General features: G+C 41.1%; 1 protein-coding gene across 1 annotated transcript in view; it reads right to left on the bottom strand.

Annotated features, from left to right (window-relative positions):
- LOC126354462 (15-hydroxyprostaglandin dehydrogenase [NAD(+)]-like) overlaps window positions 1-27,012 on the bottom strand; it is a 77,055-nt gene that overhangs the window by 14,814 nt on the left and 35,229 nt on the right. The window contains exons 3-5 of the mRNA XM_050004160.1: window positions 16,215-16,338; window positions 9,855-9,961; window positions 33-206 (exon numbers count right to left, since the gene is read on the bottom strand). Coding sequence (XP_049860117.1) covers window positions 33-206; window positions 9,855-9,961; window positions 16,215-16,338 — 405 coding nt within the window. The remainder of the gene's footprint in view (window positions 1-32; window positions 207-9,854; window positions 9,962-16,214; window positions 16,339-27,012) is intronic.

Genomic DNA, 27,012 nt, shown 5'->3' with positions numbered 1-27,012 from the left:
TTGAGGCTATTTTTGTGGACTATCTGACTCACCCCGTAGGCGCGCGTGAGTGCTGTGACACCGTGCTTCGTGGCGCAGTAGATGGGCAGGAAGGGTGTCGTCTCGAGGCCAGCCAGGGAAGACAGGTTGACCACCAGTCCGCCGGCACCGCCGTTCTGCTTGCCCATGTACTTGTACCCCAACAGCAGGCCGTACACCACGCCTTTCTGCACACGAGAAACAACAGCTGTAGAAGCATCTCACACAGCTTCATGCACATTTTGCTAGCTTACCTTTAGGATCGTGGTAATTTCCAAGAATGTTTGCGTAACGAAGCCACAGAGTGCAAACGTTATACAGGGTGTTACAAAAAGGTACGGCCAAACTTTCAGGAAAAATTCCTCACACACAAAGAAAGAAAATATGTTATGTGGACATGTGTCGCAAGCGCTTACTTTCCTTGTTACAGCTCATTTTATTACTTCTCTTCAAATCACATTAATCATGGAATGAAAACACACAGCAACAGAACGTACCAGCGTGACTTCAAACACTTTGTTACAGGAAATGTTCAAAATGTCCTCCGTTAGCGAGGATATATGCATCCACCCGCCGTCGCATGGAATCCCTGATGCGCTGATGCAGCCCTGGAGAATGGCGTATTGTATCACAGCCGTCCACAATACGAGCACGAAGAGTCTCTACAATTGGTACCGGGATTGCGTAGACAAGAGCTTTCAAATGCCCCCGTAAATGAAAGTCAAGAGGGCTGAGGTCAGGAGAGCGTGCAGGCCATGGAATTGGTCCGCCTCTACCAATCCATCGGTCACCGAATCTGTTGTTGAGAAGCGTACGAACTCTTCGACTGAAATGTGCAGGAGCTCCATCGTGCATGAACCACATGTTGTGTTGTACTTGTAAAGCCATATGTTCTAGCAGCACAGGTAGAGTATCCCGAATGAAATCATGATAACGTGCTCCATTGAACGTAGGTGGAAGAACATGGGGTCCAATCAAGACATCACCAACAATGCCTGCCCAAACGTTCACAGATGTCAACACAAGCACCGAAGTCAATATTACCTTCCTTCAATTGGGCCAGCTGGCGGTGAATCGAGGAAGTACAGTACATACTGACGAAACTAAAATGAACTCTAACATGGAAATTAAGCGTTTCCGGACACATGTCCTCATAACATCTTTTCTTTATTTGTGTGTGAGGAATGTTTCCTGAAAGTTTGGCCGTACCTTTTTGTAACACCCTGTATACCGAACGTTCGATTCTAAATCGATCACGCGACTGTGGTCACAGGCGTTATGAGCGTGTTTATAATGATCACTACAGCAACGACGAAAGAGTGTTACAAAAATTGTTGTGATTATGAAGGAAACGAATTACCTCACATGTCGTCACGACAAAGACCATTTGATGTGTATGCTACGGGAAGCATACTGAAAGACGTGCATTTCATTCACCATTCAGTGCTCGTATTTCATGTTTCTAATCCCAGCATTCTGGTACTCGGTAAACTAATAATTCAGGTAATATTAATAATTTCTACGGGTTACCTGATTTAATTGACGATTTTTACTGTTTGTCTCACACTGATCTGTGAGAGGAGCTTGGGGCCACGAATTTTCCTTAGGCCGGTATTACACTATCACATTTCTTTGCCAAATATCTTTGTCCAATATCTTTGATGGTTTAATAGGGAACTTTGTCAAATGTCGTTCAATATTTGATCAAATCTAGGACCTCGCTGTAGATTTGATCAAAGAAGTCGCTTGTCTTCTGTTCACTGCAATGTGACATGTTACCACATGGAACGCTAGCATCGCTGCATTCTGTCGTCTGTAGTGTTTTTATAAACATTACAGGTAAATACAATTGGTGTGTGCCAACAACTACAAAATTAATAGAGATGTATGAAGCTGATGAGGCGCTTTGCAACGTGAGGCACGCTGAATACCAAAATAAATTACGAAGGTTGGAGACCTGACCTAACATAACCTAAGCTAACCCTCTTCTGTAGCAAGGAATCGGAGCGTTACAGTGAGTCTTCTGCAGATGTAGCAGTTCTTAAGTGAATATTATGCTTTGTGATATGAGGATACACTTCATTGAGCACATACAGAAATGTATGCTCATCCATTCTTAAGTAATTGATGTACGACTTGACATCCTTCACTATAACGACTAGACATCCTTCACTATAAGCTCGCGTAACAAGTTTTGTTGAATGCTTTTATCGTGTCGTCGTAAAACCCACGGCTTCACCCAGGCATGTTTCCTTTTTTTCTCCCCGCTTCTCTTCCGCATATGCACACAGTGCAATTGTGGTACATGCAACTGCTGCGGTTAATAACAAGTTGTTGTCAGTCATCTTGAACTTTGACGAAAAATATGATGATAGTGAAATACCCCTTCTAGCACTACATCAAAGATCTTTGTCAAATATATTTGATGGAATATTTGATAACATCTTTGATCAAATCTTTGACAAAGAAAATGGCTCTGAGCACTATGCGACTTAACATCTGTGGTCATCAGTCGCCTAGAACTTAGAACTAATTAAACCTAACTAACCTAAGGACGTCACACACATCCATGCCCGAGGCAGGATTCGAACCTGCGACCGTAGCAGTCGCGCGGTTCCGGACTGAGCACCTAGAACCGCTAGACCACCGCGGCCGGCTTTGACAAAGAAATCTGTTGGTGTAATACCGGCCTTATTTGTGGGCGAGGGCAGCAGTCTTCCTAGCAGCCATGATGGCTTCCCGTTCCCCATCCTTTTTCCAATGGCCAGGGTAGAATGTGGTGTATGAAAGTTCAGTAGTGGCCAAAGTTTCTTCTGTTCTCAGTTCCCCAACCTGCCTTACCAACCTTGTAACCGCTATTTCTGCGCAATTTTAACGTCGCGAGGTCGCCTCCCTGTGAAATTCCGGCCCTATGATTGGTCAGTTCAGGTGCACGCCCGTTTTTCGCGGGTAGGCGCCAACCGCCCTCCGCCGGTGGATAGTGAACAAAGGGGCAGTAGGGCAGTTCTAGTGTGACCGTGCCGAGGCTGGAGGTGCTGCTTCCAGGAGATGAAGTTCGGTAAGCATGAGCGCCGACGTGCACTGCAGATTCGTGCCCTGCCGCCCAGAGGGAACCTGATAGGTCATTGTGAATAGTTCGCGTCTTACGGGTTTTATTCCTTCAGTACGGTAGGCTACCTAGCGATTCCCGCACAGTAGCGTGTTTCTTGGTCTTTGGCTGTTTCATGGTGGGGGTCGTTGCACGCCTGCAACCCCTTCCTTTACTAAATGGGATTCTATTTGATAATACGGCGATCGTTACTAAAATTCCTTTCCTCTTGCTATCGTGGCTGGTTATGAACGTAAGTTGGGGCAGGCTGCTGAACTCGAATCTTTCTTCCCCCCCCCCCCCCCCCCCCACCTCAATTTGGTTGTATCATTATTAGATTCTCAACTGTTTAATAAATGAGTCCGTTAATCTTACATTCTTTCTCTTTTCTTACGTGAACTCACCCCAAGTGTAACAGAATAATGCATAACTATAACGGCTGCTATAAGGTCGTGCAGGTCTCGCGCCACTAACGATAGTATAAAGATTCTATATCGCGCGCCTGGCACGGCCATTGCACGCATGGCACCGTTTATAGTAGTAATCATGTTCAACTATTGCCCATTGATAAACTGGGTACTGTTCTCTGCTCAGTGTGAGTACGTGAGCACTAAATCCACTTGATCTGGTGGTAGCAGTGGCCTCTGTTTTACCATGCTGGTTTAGACAAAAAATATAAAAAATCACAGCCCCTACAGCAAAGAATAATAACCTCTAAAATAAAACGAGCCACCGATTTTAATACCCTTTTTGTCGTAACCAGGGTAGATTCTGCCAATGTCACGCAAAAATATGGGTAGAGTGCCACATTTCCGACAAAAATTCAAACAATTTTCTACATTGCATAAACATGGAATTAGATTTTTCCACGTCAGGCAATCAGCCGAAGAAACGTCTACAATACCAGACATCCCATTCACTACTGTCATAAATCGTTTGTGTTTTCCTGGCATCTCGCAAATAATTTATCATATCGCCCGCCACCACAGTCGCGTGATCGATTTACAGTCGCGTGTTCGATATATATCGTTTGCACACTGCGGTTTCGATATGCAAACTTTCTTGGAAATTAACAGGTTCATCGTCTAGAAACTGAAGTGTACCGTTACATACAGATATTTTGTGATTTTTATCACTTTTGCACCACAGAGGGATCCAAATAATGCAGAGACTATTTGATAGTCAATATTATTGCAACAAAATGACATACCGTTACAATTCTTGAACAGTGGGAGGTTATAGTATATGTTCAAAGTGACTGCCAATAGTAGCCAAACTACGTCGATGCCGCTGAACTGTTGACCGAAATATGGCTGTTGGTGTTCCTGGTGTGATAGCCGCACAGGACACCTCGATGGTTTCTCGTAGCACGTTCAGTGTTGTTGGCTTCTGTTGATAAATTTCGTTTTTCAGGGACCCCCGCCGGTAGAGGTCAAGAGTTTGTGTTACCCAAATGGCAATCTTACTTTATTAATGGCTGCGCGGTCATCAGCTGGAAAACCCGCGCGAAGATCTACTGACAAAACAATGGACTACGCTACCGCGCAAAATTGCAACGATTTCATTTTGTTCCTAAGATATTAACTATCGAAGTATCTACATTATTCTGGACCTCTCTGTATTACTATACTGTCTCTGCTTTTCATAAAAGGACAAAAAGATTAACATTAGATATAAAGAGAAAATATTGGAACTGAAGTTGTATAATATCTCCACACATCAAAAATGTAAGTTTGGAAAAGCTTTTATATTACCGACAACACTGACACCAAGAAAGTTCAATACGTTCTGGAACGGAATTTTTGTATGTGAAACAAGAGGAGCTATTGTTCGAAGAAGGAAGGGGTTATGTAGACTGAAGTTTTATGTACTAACAGTTTCTTTAGCGGCTGGCAACAGATTTTCCGAGTACACGAGATCCACAGTGATGCATGTTTCTTTTTTGTCATTGTTTCTGGCCCACAGTGGCATTCATGTTCTACCGTTTTCGGACAAATTAGGGATAACAGTCGTTCAACACAGTGTATATTCATCTGATTTGGTTCTGGCAGAATTCGTGGCTCTACGATCGATGTTGCGGAAGGGTGGGAAGGGAAGGTATATATGTAGAAAACAAATATAATCAAGAGCATACGCATTATCTGAACTGGGGGCAGCGGTGGGGAAAGTTGAGGGGGGGGGGGAGAGGGAAGGGGATGAAGTAATTCATGTTTGTTTTGAGGAAGAGGGACACATGGAGACAAAATAAAACATAAAGCTGTTGGATAATTATGCTTTTAATTGGTAAACATTCCACCACTTTCTAACAGCTACTGAACACCAATAAGATACTCAACAGAGTATAGCGAAGAAAGACAGCATCTGGATCACTTGATATGTTTTATTAGCATAACTGGCTAGCCTTACACAATGAAAAGATTTATTTATATCTGAGAAGGAAACAAATTAGTTAGAATAACAAGAGGAAATTTGCAAAGTTAATAGACATTTAGTGTAAAGATTTCTCTCTTATACAGATGTTTGTCCATTCAGTCTGTGGGATCTGAGAAAGCACTGAAATCTGACTTGCATACCAAAAGCATTAACCTGTGATACTAGCGACCTCTGAACAAACTTTTTATGAGAACTGACCTGAAAAAGCTGCCGGCGAAACTGCATTCATCAACAAACTGCGACACAGGTATTTATCAAAAGCTGAAAGACTGAGTAAAATATGAAAAGAGCATGTGATACTACGAAGTAGTTTAAAGAGAAGAAAAAGTTATGATTTGACTAGTAAAGTTGTGATCGTGCATAATTACAGGTTCTAAGAGCAAACGAAAGAAGTTTCAACAAGATACTCAGACGAACCTGGATAATGGTTACAAATGTGATCTAATTGTAATGATTTCAGATAAAGAATAGGCAGTCATGTACAGAGGCCTGCAAAGAACATCTGGCTTTACACAAAGGATCATAATAGACAATCTTCACAAAAAATGAACAAACAATGTGCTCACTTGCTGTTGAATGAGATGCGGATTGAATAACGCAATTTCTCACGAATGTGCAAAATATGCATAGATATTGCTACACGCATGGACATGTGACTCTAGACTGATCACAAAGAAAACTAAATTGCGTTTCAATTGGAACATGCAGCAATCGTGAAGTATTTTCGCCACCTAACCATGACTTCTAAAAATGGAGGCATCCTACAGGAATTTAGGAAAACATGCTTGCACAGTGTTGCTTAAGTCAAGAGAAGCTCTCTCCCAGCAAATTGGAGGCAGAATGGTGTGAAAAGCCTACACATGTTCACGCGTCCGAACAGAACTGATTTCAGCACCAGAGTGTGCTTCTGTCTCACTACATGCTACGTACAAACTGGAGACAGCCGGGAAACAACTTTATTGGCCTGAAGTGCCCAACCTGAACAAGATACGTCACTTGTCCCTACACTGTTGTTATATCTGTCACAGATTCCGCTTTAGAGATCCCACAAGCCGCCGTCTTCCACACTGAGGCGTGGACGTCTCATTTCGTCGCCCACTTGAGGTTTCACCGTCCTTCAATTACTTTCCAGTAGCATGTGTACTGCCTACTAGCCTCACTCTTCACGAGACTCTCGTTCCCAGGCGCCTGGCCACAAAATTACGCTATATGTCAAAGTTGCTATGTCAGTGGACTTCCCCGTATAGAGTCTAGAACGGTTGATATTTTTTAAAATATCGGGAATCTGATATATCGCTATTTAAAAGATATCACAAATGGCTCTCGATACATCGAAAAGTGGTATCGATTTATCGACATAAACGATATTGACGTCCTGACGTATAAAAATAACAGCTGCATATTGTATATATACTGCCGCTTTTGGAGCTGTAGATTTAAGAATTGATTTATTAGATAATCTGTACCTCAACAAGCTAGCAGCCTGCCTGTCGCCCTTAGCCCCCCCCCCCCCCCGCTTAGCCCCCCCCCCCCCCCCTTAGCCACCGCTTAATTCGCAGCCATGTCGCAGCTTGTGGTACATATACTTGCTTCACACAGTCAAAGAGAAAGATTGGACTTGATGAATGTCCAAAAAGTATAAGACTCCTTCACACAGTGAAAGTAAAATTATGTTCTACTTTAATTTCAGAAGAACAACTTCAAATATTTACTGAAAATTGCGAAAAAACATAATCGGCACTCGATATTTGCATTTTGACATCGATATATCGGGGAAACGTTACTCCGATTTATATCGGTATTTTATCGAGAGCCCTAATACAGTCCGTACTGTAGCTAGAATGTATGACTCCCTACATACTTTTCTAGGCACGACTTTTACATTCGCGACGGGCAGTTTGTCATGATGTTTTGGCTCGTCAACGTACATGATTAGGAAATATTTTGTCCCCACCATATTACGTGCAATCGTTTTCTGCCGCCATAATTGTAACAGTGGAAATGTATATCTCAAATTTAGTCACAATTTTTTTTTACTCTTATGACCATCTTCCTTCAAAAATATTTATACCTGGTTTTCTGTTTCACACACCCATTCAGATTATGACAGGCATCTTTGACGCCAGTGTTCTGAACGGGAACGAAACGAAAACTGTTACCGTCGCCAACTGGTGTTTTATTCTCAGATGCTGCATCTTCTGTTACCGCAAAACAGTTGCAAGCCAGCGTAAGTAGCATGAGATGACCCCCTTCGTCACTATTTCACTGCTGGAGCGTTCCTGCAATTTGGCAAGACTCTTTTTTGTTGTATCACCAACTTCTGTATGAAATGACTCGCTTATTTCAGAGTAATCATTGTGAATAAAAGTGTCATTTCTGTTCCTCTCACTGGGTATTTATCTCAGTTACCTTCTATAACGCATTGTGGCGGTTCTATCTCTGTATGGTCGAAGTTTCGTCCAGTTATGTTAGGTGCCACCGACACATCATGCGAAAGTTACTTTTGTCCTTACGTTTTGCACAGCAATGTACTTTTACGTAATAGACATGAAGTTTATAGGTACATGGTTTTTAATACCTTTCTTGCGAAGCAAAGCAATGGACACAGAGATAAAATTAGAAAAGAAATTGTCCTATACAGAGCAGTAGCTACAATTATTCTTTCAGAATCGAATAGGAAGGGGAAGGTGTTTCGAAATAAAACTAGTATGCTACGAATCTATGGGTTAGCACACTGGACCCACATTCGGGATGACGACGGTTTAAACCCGTGTCCGGCCATCCCGATTTTAGGTTTTCCGCCATTCAGGCAAATGCCGGGACGATTCGTTTGAAAGGGCAAGACCGACTTCCTTCCCCACCCTTCCGTACTCCGATGAGACCTATGAACTCGGATGTTTGGTACCCTCCCTAAAATCAACCAACCAACCAACTTGATAAAAAACTGAAGCTCCTAGAAGGTGAGAAGGAAACGAATTGAAACTTCACTGTCTGAGACAGTATATGATACTACTTAAGTGATTAGAAAGTAGAATCACATTTAAAAAAAATAATTTGGCAGTATAAGCCCACTTGTCAGTATTATGCACAGACTCAGGTCTGGATGCAGGCACTTTTTCGTTTGCGATGGCTCTCATAAAGCCGTTGCATCCCCTCCAGAGACTAGGCGATCCACAAGGGATGTAATTGGTCCTTGATATCCTGAAGACTGATGATAGATTTGGGGATCTGGTCACAGGAGTACGTCACCATTATGCAAATATTTCATAGAGATACATGCTATGTGTGGACGAGTATTGTCCTGTTAAAACTGGCATCACGATACTGTAACACATGAGGACAGAGGATGTCCATGACGTGCAGTTGTGCTGTCAGTGTTCCATCAGTCACCACCATCCCTGATCTGAAGTCATCACCAGTGGCTCCCTACACCATGGCACCAGGAGTATTGTCATCTGGGGTATTTTAGGAACGCGATTCGTCTCTGAGCATTATGCTACGCCATTAATCAGGAGTCCATGCTTCCAGATCACGGCATCACTCCAGTCTCAGCCGTTGGTGTTAAGGTGTTAATGCCAGCCTACTCATCGGACCATAGCTCCTTACTCCAACAGCTGCCAGTCTCTGATCAGTGGCGCGGGAGGACTCAGAACGTTGCAGGGTATACATTACTTCTTCTCGAATGGAAGTCGCAGATGTCGAACGATTATGATGTGCTTGGTGCGCAGTATGACAATACTCATTTGTGGTGGTCGGATGTGGTCGATAGGAACCTTGAACACATTGGGCTATTGTCAAATCTGAAAGCTGAACAAATCTGGACACTGCACGATCCGACCAGCCGGCCAAATGGAGATCCGCAATGAAGTCGCTTTTAAACTCTGTCAGAGGCTGATGACGCTGTTACAGACGAGTAAGCATCATATCCGTGTCCTTCACAGTGATCACTCAACATCTGACGCTGTTCATGCTCCTTATATACCTGGTAATAACACTAAAGACAACGAATATTAATGCATTCTGATGGCCTTTCTGCCTGTCACAGAGAACTGCAATTCTAATCATTCGTATACGTGTACATGTACGAAGTTACATAAGCAGCTGTCCGTGACTTCTGGCTGCTTTTCTTTGTCAGGCGTTGTGTAAATGGTCTTATGTCTTTGAATGAAATTGACAGAACAGATGACTGAAAATGATACGATAAATTTGTGGATGACTGGGGACAGACTGAAGACAAACGCCAGTCGAAGACAACGCGACGAAGAAAAGGGCTCAGAAAACCGAAAATTGGAGGTACAAGCGTGTTGCAACGTACCACGTTGATGTCCACCTGCTTCTCCCACACAGAGTCACGCATGATGCCAGCATTGTTGATGACGATGTCCAGACGGTTGAATGTGGATTTGGCTGCTTTGAAGACCTCTGAAACAAGATAGTCTCCGTTTTTCAATTCAATTCAGTTCAGTTCAAAATTATTAGGTGATCATATCGACGAGAATTTAAACTGAAAAAAAAAACACATTTTGGAATTCCTAAAACAACTTAGTACAGCCACTTTTGCACTTAGAATCGTTACAAATCTTGGGGAGAGACAAATCAGTAAGTTGAAGTATTTTGCATATTTTCATTCAGTAATGTCACATGGAATAATGTTCTGGGGTAACTCGTCTTTAAGAAGGGAAGTCTTAATTGCTCAAAACGTACTGTAAGATTAATATTTGTTGCTAATCCACAATCATCTTATAGACCCCTGTTTAAGTAGATGGTCATTCTGACTACTGCTTCACGATATATTTATTCACACATGAAGTTTGTTGTAAATAATTCACTGCAATTCAAAAGGAGCAAGAATGTGCGTAATTACAATACCAGCAGGAAAACTGACATTCATTACCCTACATTAATGTCATCTTTTTCACAAGCAAGGTGAACAATGATGCAACAAAAAGTTTTCATTACTTACCCAGGTATATAAAATGTCCAACACATAGCAAAGAAAAATTTGAAAACTAATTAAAAACGTAAATCCTTGACATCTTCTATTCTGTAGAAGAATTTCTATTTCTCTAACGTCTAAAAGGTGGTGGGTAGGAATTTCTAACTCACATCTGTCTACGCCCCCCCCCCCCCCCCCCCTCTGCCAGCCGCGGTGGTCTCGCGGTTCTAGACGCGCAGTGCGGAACCGTGCGACTGCTACGGTCGCAGGTTCGAATCCTGCCTCAGGCATGGATGTGTGTGATGTCCTTAGGTTAGTTAGGTTTAAGTAGTTCTAAGTTCTAGGGGACTGATGACCACCGCAGTTGAGTCCCATAGTGCTCAGAGCCATTTGAACCATTTTGGAACCCCCTTCCCCCCCCCCCCCTCTCTCTCTCTCTCTCTGTGTGTGTGTGTGTGTGTGTGTAAATTTCCAGCAAGTAGCCATTCCATGTTTAAAAATTGATGTGTATGTAAAATGACTCATTCCATATCATTACGATTTATCATGCAAATGATCCAACGAACATGAAACTAGCAAACATCATGAATTTGTTGCAGCTTTACACTGCTCACAATTAAAATTGCAACAGCAATTGCAAGTATATCATAAAAACATAAAAAAATTTGATATAATATTTACTACTTTGTGAGGAGATTATCAAACTAGGTGAATTCAACACAGATAACTGGAACAGCTAATATTTACGGAATTAATATGCTGCCAGAATGAAGCATTGTTATGCATTATTAAGAAATCTATCATACAGAAAATACCTAAACTTGACTGTTGTGAGCAAGTGCTGGCAAAACTAAAATCTAACAGACACGTTTACTTAAGCTGGTCTAACAGTCTTTGTTAAGATATTCATCTACAGAGTAGAAGGAGTTGCCTATCAAAAAGTCTGTCAGACTCTATTTAAAGCATGCTTTATCTGAAACCAAGTTTTTACTGGTAGCTGGCAATTTATTGAAAATGTGTGTTCCTTAATATTGGACCTCTTTTTGGACTGAGGTAAGCGATATTAGATCTTAATGTAGATTGTTCTTATTCATAGTACTGATACTATGTATTGAGGTATTTGTTGGAAACAGAGATATATTACTTGCAACAAATTTCATTAAGGAATAAATATTCTGACGAGCAGTGGTCAGAATAGAAAGTTTCTTGAACAGGTTTCTACATGATGTTCTTGAATTTACACCACAAATGACTCTTATTACACAATTTTGCACACTAAAAACTTTTGCTCAATTTGATGAATTACCCCAGAATATGACCCTGTATGATATACTAGAATGAAAGTAAGCAAAGTATGTAATTTTTTATATATTTGTATCTTCTACATTTGACATAATTCTCACTGCAAATACAGACTTGTTTAGGCGCTTAAACAATTCTGTGGTCTGCCCTTCCCAACTGAATTTATTACCTAGTTGTAATCCCAGAAATTTAACACTGTCAACCTCTCCTGGAAGGAAATCTCTTACAGGTTCTGAACTGCATATAGTAGATCTTTTCCACATTTATTGACAGTGAATATGCTTTAAACCATTTATTAATATCAGTGAAAATTTGATTAGCAGCTATTTCTAAATCTGTAATTGACTTGCTACTTATTGCAATGTTTGTACCATTTGCAAAGAAAACAAACTTACCATCTGGCAATGCCACAGCTGAGAGGTCATTAATGCGCACAAGAAAAAGCAATGGACCGAAGATGGAACCTTGAGGAACATCACATTTAATTAATTCCCAATTAGATGCGAACTGACTGCTTACTGCACAGGTACTCCGCAATGACACCGTTTATTTCCTGTTAGATAAGAGTCAAACCATATCGCAGCATTGCCAGTGACATCATAATATTCTAATTTATTTAAGAGAAAGGTGTGGTTCACACAATCAAAGGCTGTTAACAGGTCACAGAAAAAAGCAGTAGCCTCTAATTTATTATCTAATGAAGTAAATACATTCTCACTAGAAGTGTCAATAGCCTTCACGTCAGAATCCTTAAGAATTCCAAACTGTGACTTGGACAATATAGTATTTGCAGTCAGATGCTTAAGGAGAGGCTTCAACACAAGATTTTCAAACATTTTTGAGAAAGCCGGCAAAAGTGAAATTGGTCGATAGTTTGATTGTGTCTTTATCCCTCTTTTTGTAAATAGGGTTAACTTCAGCATATGTTAGCATCTGGAAATGCTCCATTGATAAGAGATTGATTACACAAATAACTTAAGATAGAACTTAATGTAATGCGTACTGCCCAGATTACCAGCTGTGTGAACCAGAGGTGATTTTGTTGCGCACCGAATGGCTCCTGATTCCATAACACTAAATGCTAGCCCCATATGTGATGACATATGCAATATGGCAACATTCGTCCTCCTCTGAGTCTCCACATACAGACAAATCCATTGTGATGATGTATACAGAATCGGGATTCGTCTGATAAGACGACGTGTGGTCACTCCTGTGTCCAGTGTTGGCGTTGGAGTCACAACTGTTAGCATGCCAATCTCTGCTGTCATGTCAAAGGAAGCTGCAGCAATGATCGCCATGCTGACAGTCCTTGGTGCTCCTTGTATCGTCCTGCTTGCTGCAAACTAGCCAGTTTCCTGACTTAAAACACATAACATGGTTGTACAATCCTGCATGGGCAAGCGGCCAATACGTCAATCCTCTCGGGAGCTAGTCGCGTGGAGCCGTTGAGATCCTGAATGGCGTTGAGTATGGCCCTCCTGAACATACTGGATCCATTTTTCTACGACGGTCTTGGGATCCCAAGCAATATGTGAGCACAATTTCGCCGATCTTGAATGTACGACACCTACTGATAGGCGTTTCTCTTTCTTATGTTAGGTATTAAGATGATCTGCACACTAACTACCAACATTTAAAAAGAAGTTTTGAAAAAGACTTCCACTTCCTTATATAGCACATAGCTGGCGTTTCTCTTATCCATTTCGCGATGTTGCGCTGAAAGGCTGCACATTTGAATATCAAAGCATATATTGCACTTCATAACAATTTGACATTCTGATGAAAACAGACGTCACTGGTGTAATATTCTACAATATTTAGTATTTATTTTACAAACTGGGTTTCCTCTGTTACGTCGTCATCATAAATGGTGCAAGATTCCATATTTAGCAAAAGTCTTACTGAGTGTAGCAAGGAAGCTTAAATTCAGAAACTTTACAACATAATTTCATGTGCACTGCGCTGTTGGACATTTTTTGCCCAATGGTAAAGACAGCATTCTAGCTTTGTAAAAGAGTGAAATATACAAAATCACTTGTAACTGTAGCAAATTCCATGTCAGTCTGGCTGGGTAATATGCACCTGCTTGAAGGAACACCGCAGAAGTTGGAAACTTTGAAAAGGAGTCTCTACTTTTGCAGAAAGAAGGCCATAGTTAACATCTCATCTATAAAGGAAGGAAGATGAACTAACGTAAAATAATGGAAATTAATAAACTTATGCCCACCTGCCCAAGCTTAATACTGATTGACCAGACACAGTTGTCTCACTCACCCCTTCTGACTGAAGATACTGCCCATTATTTCACCCAAGCCAAGTTGCAAAATACCGCTCTTCCCCACATATCCCTTTTTTCCTTTATTTGAGGTACCTTAATTTTTCTTGCCGTGTTAAAAAAAATTAATTTGTATTACCGCAGCAGCTTCACTTACCTGCTTAATCTCACTAGCATAGATTATTTTGTTCAGTCACATTCTTGGAACAGGTCATCTAAGTTCATTGTTCATTATTTTCGTATAAGAAAAATTGTAGACTGTTGAATAGTTCATTAGCTGATGTCACATATTTTGTCTGCCACTATGAAGAAGTTTGCCACTGCGAAGCAGGATTTCCTGAGCATATCTTGCAATCCTTGCGCATATCTGAGTTACGCATACTCACAAATTTTTACATTTCTACAATATAATTTTTCAGTGCTTTTTTAACAAAACAAACTAGAAACTTAAGTTGATTAGACATCGCATATTATTTCTTGACGCAGTACTTACTTAACAGAAAGACAATTGTCGTACAGTTCGAGGGTTTATTTTTCTTTTCGTATTGTTCGAAAGCTGAACTGTAAATCGAGTACGGTATATGATAACGGTAATGATGACATTCCCCAAGTAAAACCAGATGAGGGAGCACAGATATTCGAGGGATGAAAAAAGGATCAGCGCCTGGAATTGTTTGAAGCTGGAAGGAAGGTAAAGCAAAAGGAACAGGCAAAATTCTCCAAAACAGGTGCGATGATGTAATTCAGCGAGGACAAAAGAAAAAAACTATAGACCCGGCAACCTCCTTTCCGTAACTTAATAGGTATTCGTTAAATTTATAACAACCAAATAGAAAAATACTTCACATTGTATTGTAACCGAGCAAAGGAACAAGCTGGGTTTATGAAGGACCTTCAGGATGGCTTTAGATGTATGTGTACTACACGGGACCATTTGCAAATACAAAACATTACAGGTGAGAAAAATTAATATGAATAACATGTTTCTCCCTGATATATACATTTTGATTCGATTTGAAAGAAATCTGTATCAACAGCCATTGAGAAACAAAGGTCTGATTCAACATATTAACATACCGTAATAAACGTAATTCAATGCTACAGTCTCTTTTAGACATCATCAGGATAGCGAGAAATTGAACAAGTAGTTAGCAAAAAGATTACATCTAACTAAAACAATTCTCAGAAGTCGTGGAGGAAGATTTCAGGTTCTTAATTTCCTTTTGATGACATTGCCACAGATTATTCTCAGAAAACGATTCGACTGCTATTACAGCTCTTCAGCAAGTAATATGGATTTCATTGTTCTTCTGCAGCACCACATTTATTTATCGTTCTCATTATACTTCTTTTTTAGAAAATACTTCCTAAGCATTACATTTATATTACGTATTAACATATCTCTCAGTCAGAAAATTTTTTCATACTGTTGCATTCTTGCATTTTACATTCTCGTCATTTACTTTGCTACCCGAATTGTCACTCGTCTGCTACTTTCATGATCCTGTTTCCTCATCTAATTCCCTTAGCACCATCTGACTGCATACATCTTCATTGATTACCCTTGCTTTAATGTTATTAATTTCCTTTTATAACATATTTTCAAGGCACTACTCATTTCTTTAAAATTATGTTCCAAATCCTTTGTCGTCCCTGACAGAATTACAATGTCTTCGCCAAACTCAATTTTTTTTCTTCTCTCCGAGCTTTAATTACCTTTCCAAATTTACCTTCGTTTTCCTTTAATGTTTGCTCAGGGTGCAGCTTAAATAACGTGGGGCTCACTCCCGTCTCAATAACTATCCTCATTTCACGTCCTTCGACACTTATAATTTCCTGTATTTTATCCCTGCTAACTTCAAAATTTCAGAACAGAAATGAAGTTGATATTCAGGTAAGTAACTGTGATGAATGGAGTATCGTAGCATAAATAGCATTGTACTAAGAAAAGAATACGGTGATAGGTGTTCAGAGTGCAGTTAACTTTGCATTCTTTTTTCGTCCACCTATTTTTAATTCAATAGACTAGCGCTTGCACTACTAAGGGCTTAGTAGGCATAGTGATAGCGAGATGGGTCAAGGAAATATTTGACTGGAATCGCACAGCAAGCACAAAGTCGTGGAAGAGCTCATTGCTCATGAATGGTACTGCTCCTTACCTTCCAGCTCTGACGACTTTGTGACATCGGCCTTCACGAAAATTATCTTGTTCTTCCCGAATTCGCTCTCGAATTCCTCTACCACTTTCTGGCCAACCGCTGGGTCCACATCAGATATCACCACCTGCAACACGCGAAGAATTAACTTACAATTCCTGATTCTTCGAAAATTTTTTTGTATATCAGTGTCATGTCTTTTATGTACACATCATAATCTACATGTTACGATTATTATATGTCTCGAAAAATGAATTGAGACAAATGAAGCAAATGGAGCCCAAATATTTATGTGATTTTGCTATGGTTGGCCCGCTAGATGGTGCTGCCATAGGTCAAACCGATATCAACTGCGTTTTTTTTTTTTTTTTTTTTTTTTTTAAATAGGAACCCCCATTCTTTATTACACATCCGTGTAGTACGTAAAGAAATATGACTGTTTTAGTTGGACCACTTTTTTCGCTTTGTGATAGATGGTGCTGTAATACTCACAAACGTATAAGTACGTGGTATCACGTAACAATCCGTCAGAGTAGACGGTATTTGCTCCGTGATACATTACCGCCATGAACCATGGACCTTGCCGTTGGTGGGGAGGCTTGCGTGTCTCAGCGATACAGATAGCCGTACCGTAGGTGCTTCCTCAACGGAGGGGTATCTGTTGAGAGGCCAGACAACGTGTGGTTCCTGAAGAGGGACAGCAGCTTTTTCAGTAGTTGCAGGGGCAACAGTCTGGATGATTGAGTGATCTGGCCTTGTAACAATAACCAAAACAGTCTTGCTGTTCTGGTACTGCGAACGGCTGAAAGCAAGGGGAAACTACGGCCGTAATTTTTCCCGAGGGCATGCAGCTTTACTGTATGATTAAATAATGATGGCGTCCTCTTGGGTAAGATATTCCGGAGGTAAAATAGTCCCCCATTCTGATCTCCGGGCGGGGACTACTCAAGAGGATGTCGTTATCAGGAGAAAGAAAACTCGCGTTCTACGGATCGGAGCGTGGAATGTCAGATCCCTTAATCGGGCAGGTAGGTTAGAAAATTTAAAAAGGGAAATGGATAGGTTGAAGTTAGATATAGTGGGAATTAGTGAAGTTCGGTGGCAGGAGGAACAATACTTTTGGTCAGGTGAATACAGGGTTATAAACACAAAATTAAATAGGGGTAATGCAGGAGTAGGTTTAATAATGAATAGGAAAATAGGAGTGCGGGTAAGCTACTACAAACAGCATAGTGAACGCATAATTGTGGCCAAGATAGATACCAAGCCCACACTTATCACAGTAGTACAAGTTTATATGCCAACTAGCTCTGCAGATGACGAAGAAATTGAAGAAATGTATGATCAAATAAAATAAATTATTCAGCTAGTGAAGGGTGACGAAAATTTAATAGTCATGGGTGACTGGAATTCGGTAGTAGGAAAAGGGAGAGAAGGAAATGTAGTAGGTGAATATGGACTGGGGCAAAGAAATGAAAGAGGAAGCCACCTGGTAGAATTTTGCACAGAGCACAACTTAATCATAGTTAACACTTGGTTCAAGAATCATAAAAGAAGACTGTATACATGGAAGAAGCTGGAGATACTGACAGGTTTCAGACAGATTATATAATGGTAAGACAGAGATTTAGGAACCAGGTTTTAAATTGTAAGTCATTTCCAGGGGCAGATGTGCATTCTGACTACTATCTATTGGTTATGACCTGTAGATTAAAACTGAAGAAACTGCAAAAAGGTGGGAATTTAAGGAGATGGGACTTGGATAAACTAAAAGAACCAGAGGTTGTACAGAATTTCAGGGAGAGCATAAGCGGGCAATTGACAGGAATGGGGGAAAGAAATACAGTAGAAGAAGAATGGGTAGCTTTGAGGGATGAAGTAGTGAAGGCAGCAGAGGATCAAGTAGGTAAAAAGACGAGGGCTAGTAGAAATCCTTGGGTAACAGAAGAAATATTGAATTTAATTGATGAAAGGAGAAAATATAAAAATGCAGTAAAGGAATACAAACGTCTCAAAAATGAGATCGACAGGAAGTGCAAAATGGCTAAGCAGGCATGGGTAGAGGACAAATGTAAGGATGTAGAGGCTTATCTCACTTGGGGTAAGATAGATACTGCCTACAGGAAAATTAAAGAGACCTTTGGAGAAAAGAGAACCACTTGTATGAACGTCAAGAGCTCAGATGGAAACCCAGTTCTAAGCAAAGAAGGGAAAGCAGAAAAGTGAAAGGAGTATATAAAGGGTCTATACAAGGGCGATTTACTTGAGGAGAATATTATGGAAATGGAAGAGGATGTAGATGAAGATGATATGGGAGATACGATACTGCGTGAAGAGTTTGACAGAGCACTGAAAGACCTGAGTCGAAACAAGGCCCCCGGGGTAGACAACATTCCATTGGAACTACTGACGGCCTTGGGAGAGCCAGTCCTGACAAAACTCTACCATTTGGTGAGCAACATGTATGAGACAGGCGAAATACCCTCACTCTTCAAGAAGAATATAATTATTCCAATCCCAAAGAAAGCAGGTGTTGACAGATGTGAAAATTACCGAACTATCAGTTAAATAAGTCACAGCTGCAAAATACTAACGCGAATTCTTTACAGACGAATGGAAAAACTAGTAGAAGCCGACCTCGGTGAAGATCGGTTTGGATTCCGTAGAAAGGTTGCAACACGTGAGGCAATACTGACCCTACGACTTATCTTAGAAGCTAGATTAAAGAAGGGCAAAACTACGTTTCTAGCATTTGTAGACTTAGAGATAGCTTTTGACAATGTTGACTGGAGTACTCTCTTTCAAATTCTGAAGGCGGCAGGGGTAAAATAGAGGGAGCGAAAGGCTATTTACAATTTGTACAGAAACCAGATGGCAGTTATAAGAGTCGAGGGACATGAAAGGGAAGCAGTGGTTGGGAAAGGAGTGAGACAGGGTTGTAGCCTTTCCCCGATGTTATTCAATCTGTATATTGAGCAAGTAGTGAAGGAAACAAAAGAAAAATTCGGAATAGGTATTAAAATCCATGGAGAAGAAATAAAAACTTTGAGGTTCGCCGATGACATTGTAATTCTGTCAGAGACAGCAAAGGAGTTGGAAGAGCAGTTCAATGGAATGGACAGTGTCTTGAAAGGAGGATATAAGATGAAGATCAACATAAGGAAATCGTGGATAATGGAATGCAGTCGAATTAAGTCGGGTGATGCTGAGGGAATTAGATTAGGAAATGAGACACTTGAAGTAGTAAAGGAGTTTTGCTATTTGGGGAGCAATATAACTGATGATGGCCGAAGTAGAGAGGATATAAAATGTAGACTGGCAATGGCTAGGAAAGCGTTTCTGAAGAAGAGAAATTTGTTGACATCGAGTATAGGTTTAAGTGTCAGGAAGTCATTTCTGAAAGTATTTGTATGGAGTGTAGCCTTGTATGGAAGTGAAACATGGACGATAAATAGTGTGTACAAGAAGAGAATAGAAGCTTTCGAAATGTGGTGCTACAGAAGTATGCTGAAGATTAGATGGATAGATCACATAACCATTGAGGAAGTGTTGAATAGGATTGGGGAGAAGAGAAGTTTGTAGCACAACTTGATCAGAAGAAGGGATTAGTTGGTAGGACATGTTCTGAGGCATCAAGGGATCACCAATTTAGTATTGGAGGGCAGCGTGGAGGGTAAAAGTCGTAGAGGGAGACCAAGAGATGAATACACTAAGCAGATTCAGAATGATGTAGGTTGCAGTAGGTACTGGGAGATGAAGAAGCTTGCACAGGATAGAGTAGTATAGAGAGCTGCATCAAACCAGTCTCAGGATTGAAGACCACAACAACAACAACAACATAACCGCTGTTAAAATGGACCCTTTACCAATTGCGGAATACGTTGATATCGTGTTGATGTATGGCTATTGCGATCAAAATGCCAATGGACGTGTTCTCTGTATGCTTCTCGGTATCCTGGACGACATCATCCAAGTGTCCGGACCGTTCGCCGGATAGTTACGTTATTTAAGGAAACAGGAAGTGTTCAGCCACATGTGAAACGTCAACCTCGACCTGAAACAAATGATGATGACCAAGTAGGTGTTTTAGCTGCTGTCGTGGCTAATCCGCACATCAGTAGCAGACAAACTGCGCGAGAATCGGGAATCTCAAAGACGTCGGTGTTGAGAATGCAACATCAATATCGATTGCACCCGTACCATATTTCTATGCACCAGGAGTTGCATTTCATCGCGACGACTTTGAACGTCGTGTACAGCTCTGCCACTGGGCACAAGAGAAATTACGGGACGATGACAGATTTTTCGCACGTGTTTTATTTAGCGACGAAGCGTCATTCACCAACAGCGGTAACGTACACCGGCACAATATGCACTACTGGGCAACGGAAAATCCATGATGGCTGCGACAAGTGGAACATCAGTGACCTTGGCGGGTTAATGTATGGTGCAGCATTATGGGAGAAAAGATAATTGGCTCCCATTTTTTCGATGGCAATCTAAATGGTGCAATGTATGCTGATTTTCTATGTAATGTTCTATCGGTGTTACTACAAGACGTTTCACTGCATGACAGAATGCCGATGTACTTCCAACATGATGGATATCCGGCACATAGCTCGCGTGCGGTTGAAGCGGTATTGAATAGCATATTTCATGACAGGTGGATTGGTCGTCGAAGCACCATACTATGGCCCGCATATTCACCGGATCTGACGTCCCCGGATTTCTTTCTGTGGGAAAAGTTGAAGGATATTTGCTATCGTGATCCACCGACAACGCCTGACAACATGCGTCAGCGCATTGTCAATGCATGTGCGAACATTACGGAAGGAGAACTGCTGGCTGTTGAGAGGAATGTCGTTACACGTATTGCCAAATGCATTGAGGTTGACGGACATCATTTTGAGCATTTATTGCATTAATGTGGTATTTACAAGTAATCACGCTGTAGCAGCATGCGTTCTCAGAAATGATAAGTTCACAAAGATACATGTATCACATTGGAACAACTGAAATAAAATGTTCAAACGTACCTACGTTTTGTATTTTAATTTAAAAAACCTACCTGTTACCAACTGTTCGTCTAAAATTTTGAGCCATATGTTTGTGGCTATTACAGTGCCATCTATCACAACGCGAAAAAGGTGGTCCAACTAAAACATTCATATTTCTTTTCGTACTACACGAATATGTAATAAAAATTGGGTTTCTATTTTTAAAAATGCAGTTGATATCCGTTTGGCGTATGGCAGCGCCATCTAGTGGGCCAAACCTTAGCGCCATCTGGTTTACCCCTTCAGGCTACACAAGTTTCGTGCTTTGTAGTTTTTTCGTTTGACGCTTATTTCGTGAGATATTTGGCCCGGTCATGATCAATGGATCACCCTGTATGCAGATACAAAAAATTGATAAATCTGTCACTCTTCGATACAGTGTCTATTCAGAAGATGTCGAGCCCTGGGCGCTATGAAAGTCTGCAAATGTTATTCAGCAGGCAAACATACCAACTGGGACTCAGTGCTTGGAAGTTCGAACTTAATTACCCTCGCCCCTGAAGATCCGGAGAGGCAATGCTTGCATCTCATTGGCAGCGGTGTAATCGTTCGTGGCAGGCAGCGCCCGCGTGCCATGATGGCGGCGTAAATGGCGGCGCGCGTATTTAAAAGTGCGACCGACCGGATAATGGTCGATACCGCACAATGTAGCTTTTAATTTCGGCTTTTATAGTAAACTGCTTATAAAATAACAAGAAAAAAAAGATGATTGATGTATTGTTGACTGTAATAAAAATGGTGATAATAATAAAAGTATAACATGAAGTCATAAAAGAGGCAAGCGACCATTCTCGTAAATACGCATAGATCTGTGATTTCGCTGGTTATATTGTATAAGAAGTCATAGAGAATGCCAAGAATGACTTAACTGATCGCAAAGTGACGTGCTTCGGAATTCTTTCTGTGTTCGGAAATTTGAACAGAAATATAACAAACAAATTGGTATACAAAAATGTAGAACTTTTTAGATACTAATTACTTACCCAGATTAAACAAAAGTGCAAACAGTCCATTCCCACCTAGCCAGGTTCAAAGGTAGCACAAGGACAAGAGCCTTACAAGATGCATTCGTAGCTTGAGCTGACAGACTACCAAGGGAGTCCCCATAAAACCGGGACAGGAAGACGAAAAGCAGGATAAATATGATGGCGCTGTGCCATGTATACTAAGATAATAAATAAGGAACACAAACTGGCAAAATTTGAAGTTACATATCAGTAACATAATAAAGGGAACATTAAAAAACGTGACTATTGATCAGATGATCCAAATACATGGCATTATGTCTGAAGACATAGGTAAGTTATTGCCCACTAATCGTGAGAACGGTATATTTTACTGTCAAACTGTATCAAGACAACCTGCATAAGTTGCTGTGATAATACTAGAATATAAGGCAGAACAAAAAGATTACAACAAAAACGACGTTTGCAAATGGAGAAGGTGAACGGATACATGAAAAGCAGGGCATTAAAATAATAAAATGTTATTAATGTATGTAGAAAATATTATACTGTATATCTGAAATAAATCCTATTTGGCCAATGGAAGTGGTGGGGCATACTGAGGGGGTGAAGAGGATTGAGATCCATTCAAACGAAGTTAGGTGTTGAAATAATGGGTGTTGGAAGAGCGACAGGGGGAGAGGAAGAGAGAAAGGGTGGCGGGGAGGGGGGAAAAGACCGAGTGAGGAAGGCCAGCTGAGGAGGGAGGGTTATTGATTGCTGATACTGATCAGTCAAAAAGTAGGGAGTAGTGGAAGAGAGGACAGATAAGGGGGATCATGTTAAAATAGCAGTGTCAAACGTACCTTAAAACACATAAGCATAATACAAGTTATATACTAATGTGTAATTAATAACATAAGTCAGTAAATACATTAGTGATGGTAAGCAACAAGAACATGGTTGTATTTCTAGTATGTTACATGATCTGAAATGCTTATCCCCACAAGGGGTAAAAATAATCGTCCTTCTTATAAGCTCATACGTATCTAGCATCGTAAAATGCGCTTTAGAGAAAAGGATGTGAAATATATCAAAGGTAAAGAAAATACCCAGGACAAGTCACAGAAGTATGCAAAAGAACAGAGTGATGAAAAGGGAAAACAGGATGGGGAGGGTGCACACACTGCCAAGCCAACATTAACAATTTGGTGCGGTAATACTGAAATATAAAGCAGAACAAAACCATTACAATAAAACACATTTACAAATGCAGCACATGCAAGAATAACAGGTCTTTAAAAGAGCATAGTACAGTTTTACAATATTATACTACAAATTTAAACAACTGAAAATCCAGGATGGAATAATGACAATATTGTGAAAAGGATAGTTGCTACTCACCATATAGCACAGATGCTGAGTCGCTAACAGGCACAACAGAAAGACTGTCAAACAGAGCTTTCGGTCAAACAGACCATCATCGGAATTAAAGAACACACACACGCACACACTCATACAGACGCAAGACACACTCACATGGCCAAAGTCTATGGCTACCAACACCAGACTGGCGTTGGCTGCCAGAGACTGTGGTCTCATGTGTGGGAGCTGCATCTGCGTGACTGTGTGTGTGTGTGTGTGTGTGTGTGTGTGTATGTGTGTGTGTGCGTGCGTTTATGTATGTATGTTCTGTACTTTTGATAAAGGCCTGTTTAGCTGTAAGCTTTGTTTCACAGTCTTTTTGTTGCGCCTATCTGTGACTCAGCATTTATGCTATATGGTGAGTAGAACCTATACTTTTCATAAAATTGTCATTATACTATGCATTTAAAACACAAAAGCAACAAAATAATACCCAGTGAAAGAGTATGTAGCCGACAGTCGTGAAAGGGAAGAGGTATGCAGAATTGAGATCCATGCAAGTGAGGCAGGGCATTGAATATACAGGGTGTGAGCAGGGGAAAGAGGGGGGGGGGGGTTAGTTGCTGGGAGTGGACGATAGAGAGAGGACAGAAAGGAGGAACGCTGTTCAAATAGCAATCTCACATACTCATTAAAGTACATAACCATAACACAAGTTATTCCCATGTACCACTTTTAATTTTGTCATTTTACGTAATTTATTATCATCACACAGCGCCACCATATTTACCCTGCTGTCACCTAGACACAATTTTGTCTTCCAGTGCCAGATCTATGGGAACTCCCTTAGTAGTCTGTCACCTCATGTTACGAACGCATCTTGTAAGGTTCTTGTCCTTGTGCTATCTTTGCACATGGTTAGGTAAGAATGGACTGTTTGCATTTTTGTTTAATGTTGATTAGTTATTATTATCTAAAAAGTTTTGTATTTTTGTATACCAATTTCTTAGTTATATTTCTATTTTAGGTCTCTGAAGATGGAAATAATACCGAAACGCGTCACTTACTGGTCAATAAAGTCATTCTTCACCTGCTGTATGACTTTTTATGCGACGTAGCCAGCTTAACGACAGATCTTCGCATTAATATTAATAATTTGAAATGTAGCCTGCAGGAGCTTGTAGAATGAAGGAAGACTCGTGTTTGACAATGGGGTTGTTAGGGAAGGAGCGCAAACTCAGAATGTTTCAAGGATGGAGAAGGAAATCGGCCGTGTCCTTTCGGAGGATTGCCTGGACCGATTTACGGAAATCACGGAAAACCTAAATATGAATGTCCGGACGGGGATTCGTTCCGTCCTTCTCCTGATTGCTGATACTGGTATGATGCATGCTTCTTCACAGCTGCTTGCGGAGTATTTATGTGGATTCGTATATACGTACTGAAACCTAGACAGAGGACCAGAATCTATATGGAAATAATTTTTGCTTCTAGTACAATAGTTGCAAACTTCAGAATTAAACCTAAATTCACTGTTATTAGCAACCACAATGCCATTAGAAACTATAAGAGTCCGCAAATTAGTGCAAGAATGCCAATTTTCCTGAACAGGCTAGTGTGGGATGAGCAGTTGTCAACTTACTGCGTTCTTTATAAATACTTTTTTTTTAATTTAGCTACATCACTAAGGAATTTTATGCCACATGACAGTGCAGTGCGAACGTATGTTGACTGTGCACCTACAATGACACGTTTTTCATAGCGCAGACATAAAACTGGCTGTGAGGATAAATGATTCTAAACGTGCACAGAACTAGTTTTTTTCATATGAATGGCTCTAATAAGGTTGATGGAAATACAAGAAGACTGGCAGCACTGTCATCTGGTACTCTTACTCTTACGTAATGGTAAAATAATCGTTACTTTAACTGGAAAACTTATTTAAATGGTTGAGCAACCGTAACTTCCGTCATTGTGGAGGAGTGACTCAAGATCTGACTTTAGACTTTAGCGAAGTAGACGCATCGCAGTAATGTAGATAAAAATTTTCCACAGATTAAAATCCGAATTCGGTAATTTACGACTCTGATAATGCATTCCGTTTAAGCCCAGAAATGCAGCAGAAGATGTCAAATAAGACGCCGCTTCCATTATGAAAAATAATCCAGTCACATCCACAGTATACAATAATGAGCCAAAAAATTATGACCACTGCCGAGCGCGAGTTTGAATGCCTGCTGGTGGTGTTGCGGGCACGTAATGCAGTAAGGAAAGAATGTAAGCTGAAGAGAGACGAATGGGCGTTCATTACAGGGAAGATACCGGCAGCAAATGAGGAAATCCACTAATACAAGCGGTTTTGACAAGTAGCACATGGTTGTGGCGTTGCGACTGGAAAGGAGAATCTCTGTAAAGGCGAAGCTGGTCGCTTGTTGGTGTACTACTGTCATGAGCACCTACGGACAATGGTTGAGAGATGGTGAAATAATGAGTAGGTCATATGGTATTGGACGACCACATCTCATCACAAAAGCGTTTGGAAGATCTCCCATTGTGCAATCCAGGGCAGGCGGCGATCTGACGACAGAGTACAATTCTGGTGCACGCACAGGTGTTTTGGAGCACACCGCTCAAAGGCCCTTGTTCAGTGTAGAGCTCCACATCACACGATCCCTAAGTGTTCCGGTGTTGACCCGACGACATCGTCAGTTATGATCGCATAGGGCACAGCATCACTGATTTTTCACCGTGGATCAGTAGAAACGTGTCACATGTCAAATCAATCGCATTTTTTGTTACACCAGATCTCGATGGTTGGGTCCTCACATGCCATCATCTAGTCCAATGGCTGCACGAAACATGCACCGCGCCACAGATGCAGAGCAGTGAGGACGGATTATGCTATGGAGTACACTGAGTTTGGCTTACATGGGAACTGTGGTGGTAATCGAAGGTCTCATGCCAGCAGTGAACTGCGTGAACATCATTTCGGACCACCTTTATTCTTGAAGTCTACCCCTACGGTGATGACATCTTCAGCATGGTTCAAAATGGTTCAAATGGTTCTGAGCACTATGGCACTTAACATCTATGGTCATCAGTCCCCTAGAACTACTTAAACCTAACTAACCTAAGGACATCACACAGCACCCAGTCATCACAAGGCAGAGAAAATCCCTGACCCCGCCGGGAATCGAACCCGGAACCTGTGCGCGGGAAGCGAGAACGCTACCGCACGACCACGAGCTGCGGACTCTTCAGCATGATAACTGTCCATACCTAAAGGTCAGAATCGAGCTCCAGTGGTTTGAGGGGCATAACAATGAACTCACATTGATGTCTTGGCCACCAAATATGGCTGATCTGTAACCATTGGAGCACATATCGGGTCGGGCTCCAACTGTGTGCCAGTAAACCATCATCCCATAATTTGCG

This window comes from Schistocerca gregaria, chromosome 3, assembly GCF_023897955.1.
Source record: "Schistocerca gregaria isolate iqSchGreg1 chromosome 3, iqSchGreg1.2, whole genome shotgun sequence".
Classification (NCBI taxonomy): Eukaryota; Metazoa; Arthropoda; class Insecta; order Orthoptera; family Acrididae; genus Schistocerca; species Schistocerca gregaria.
Note: the sequence above shows the minus strand (reverse complement) of the source record. Positions and strands in the feature narration are given on the sequence as shown.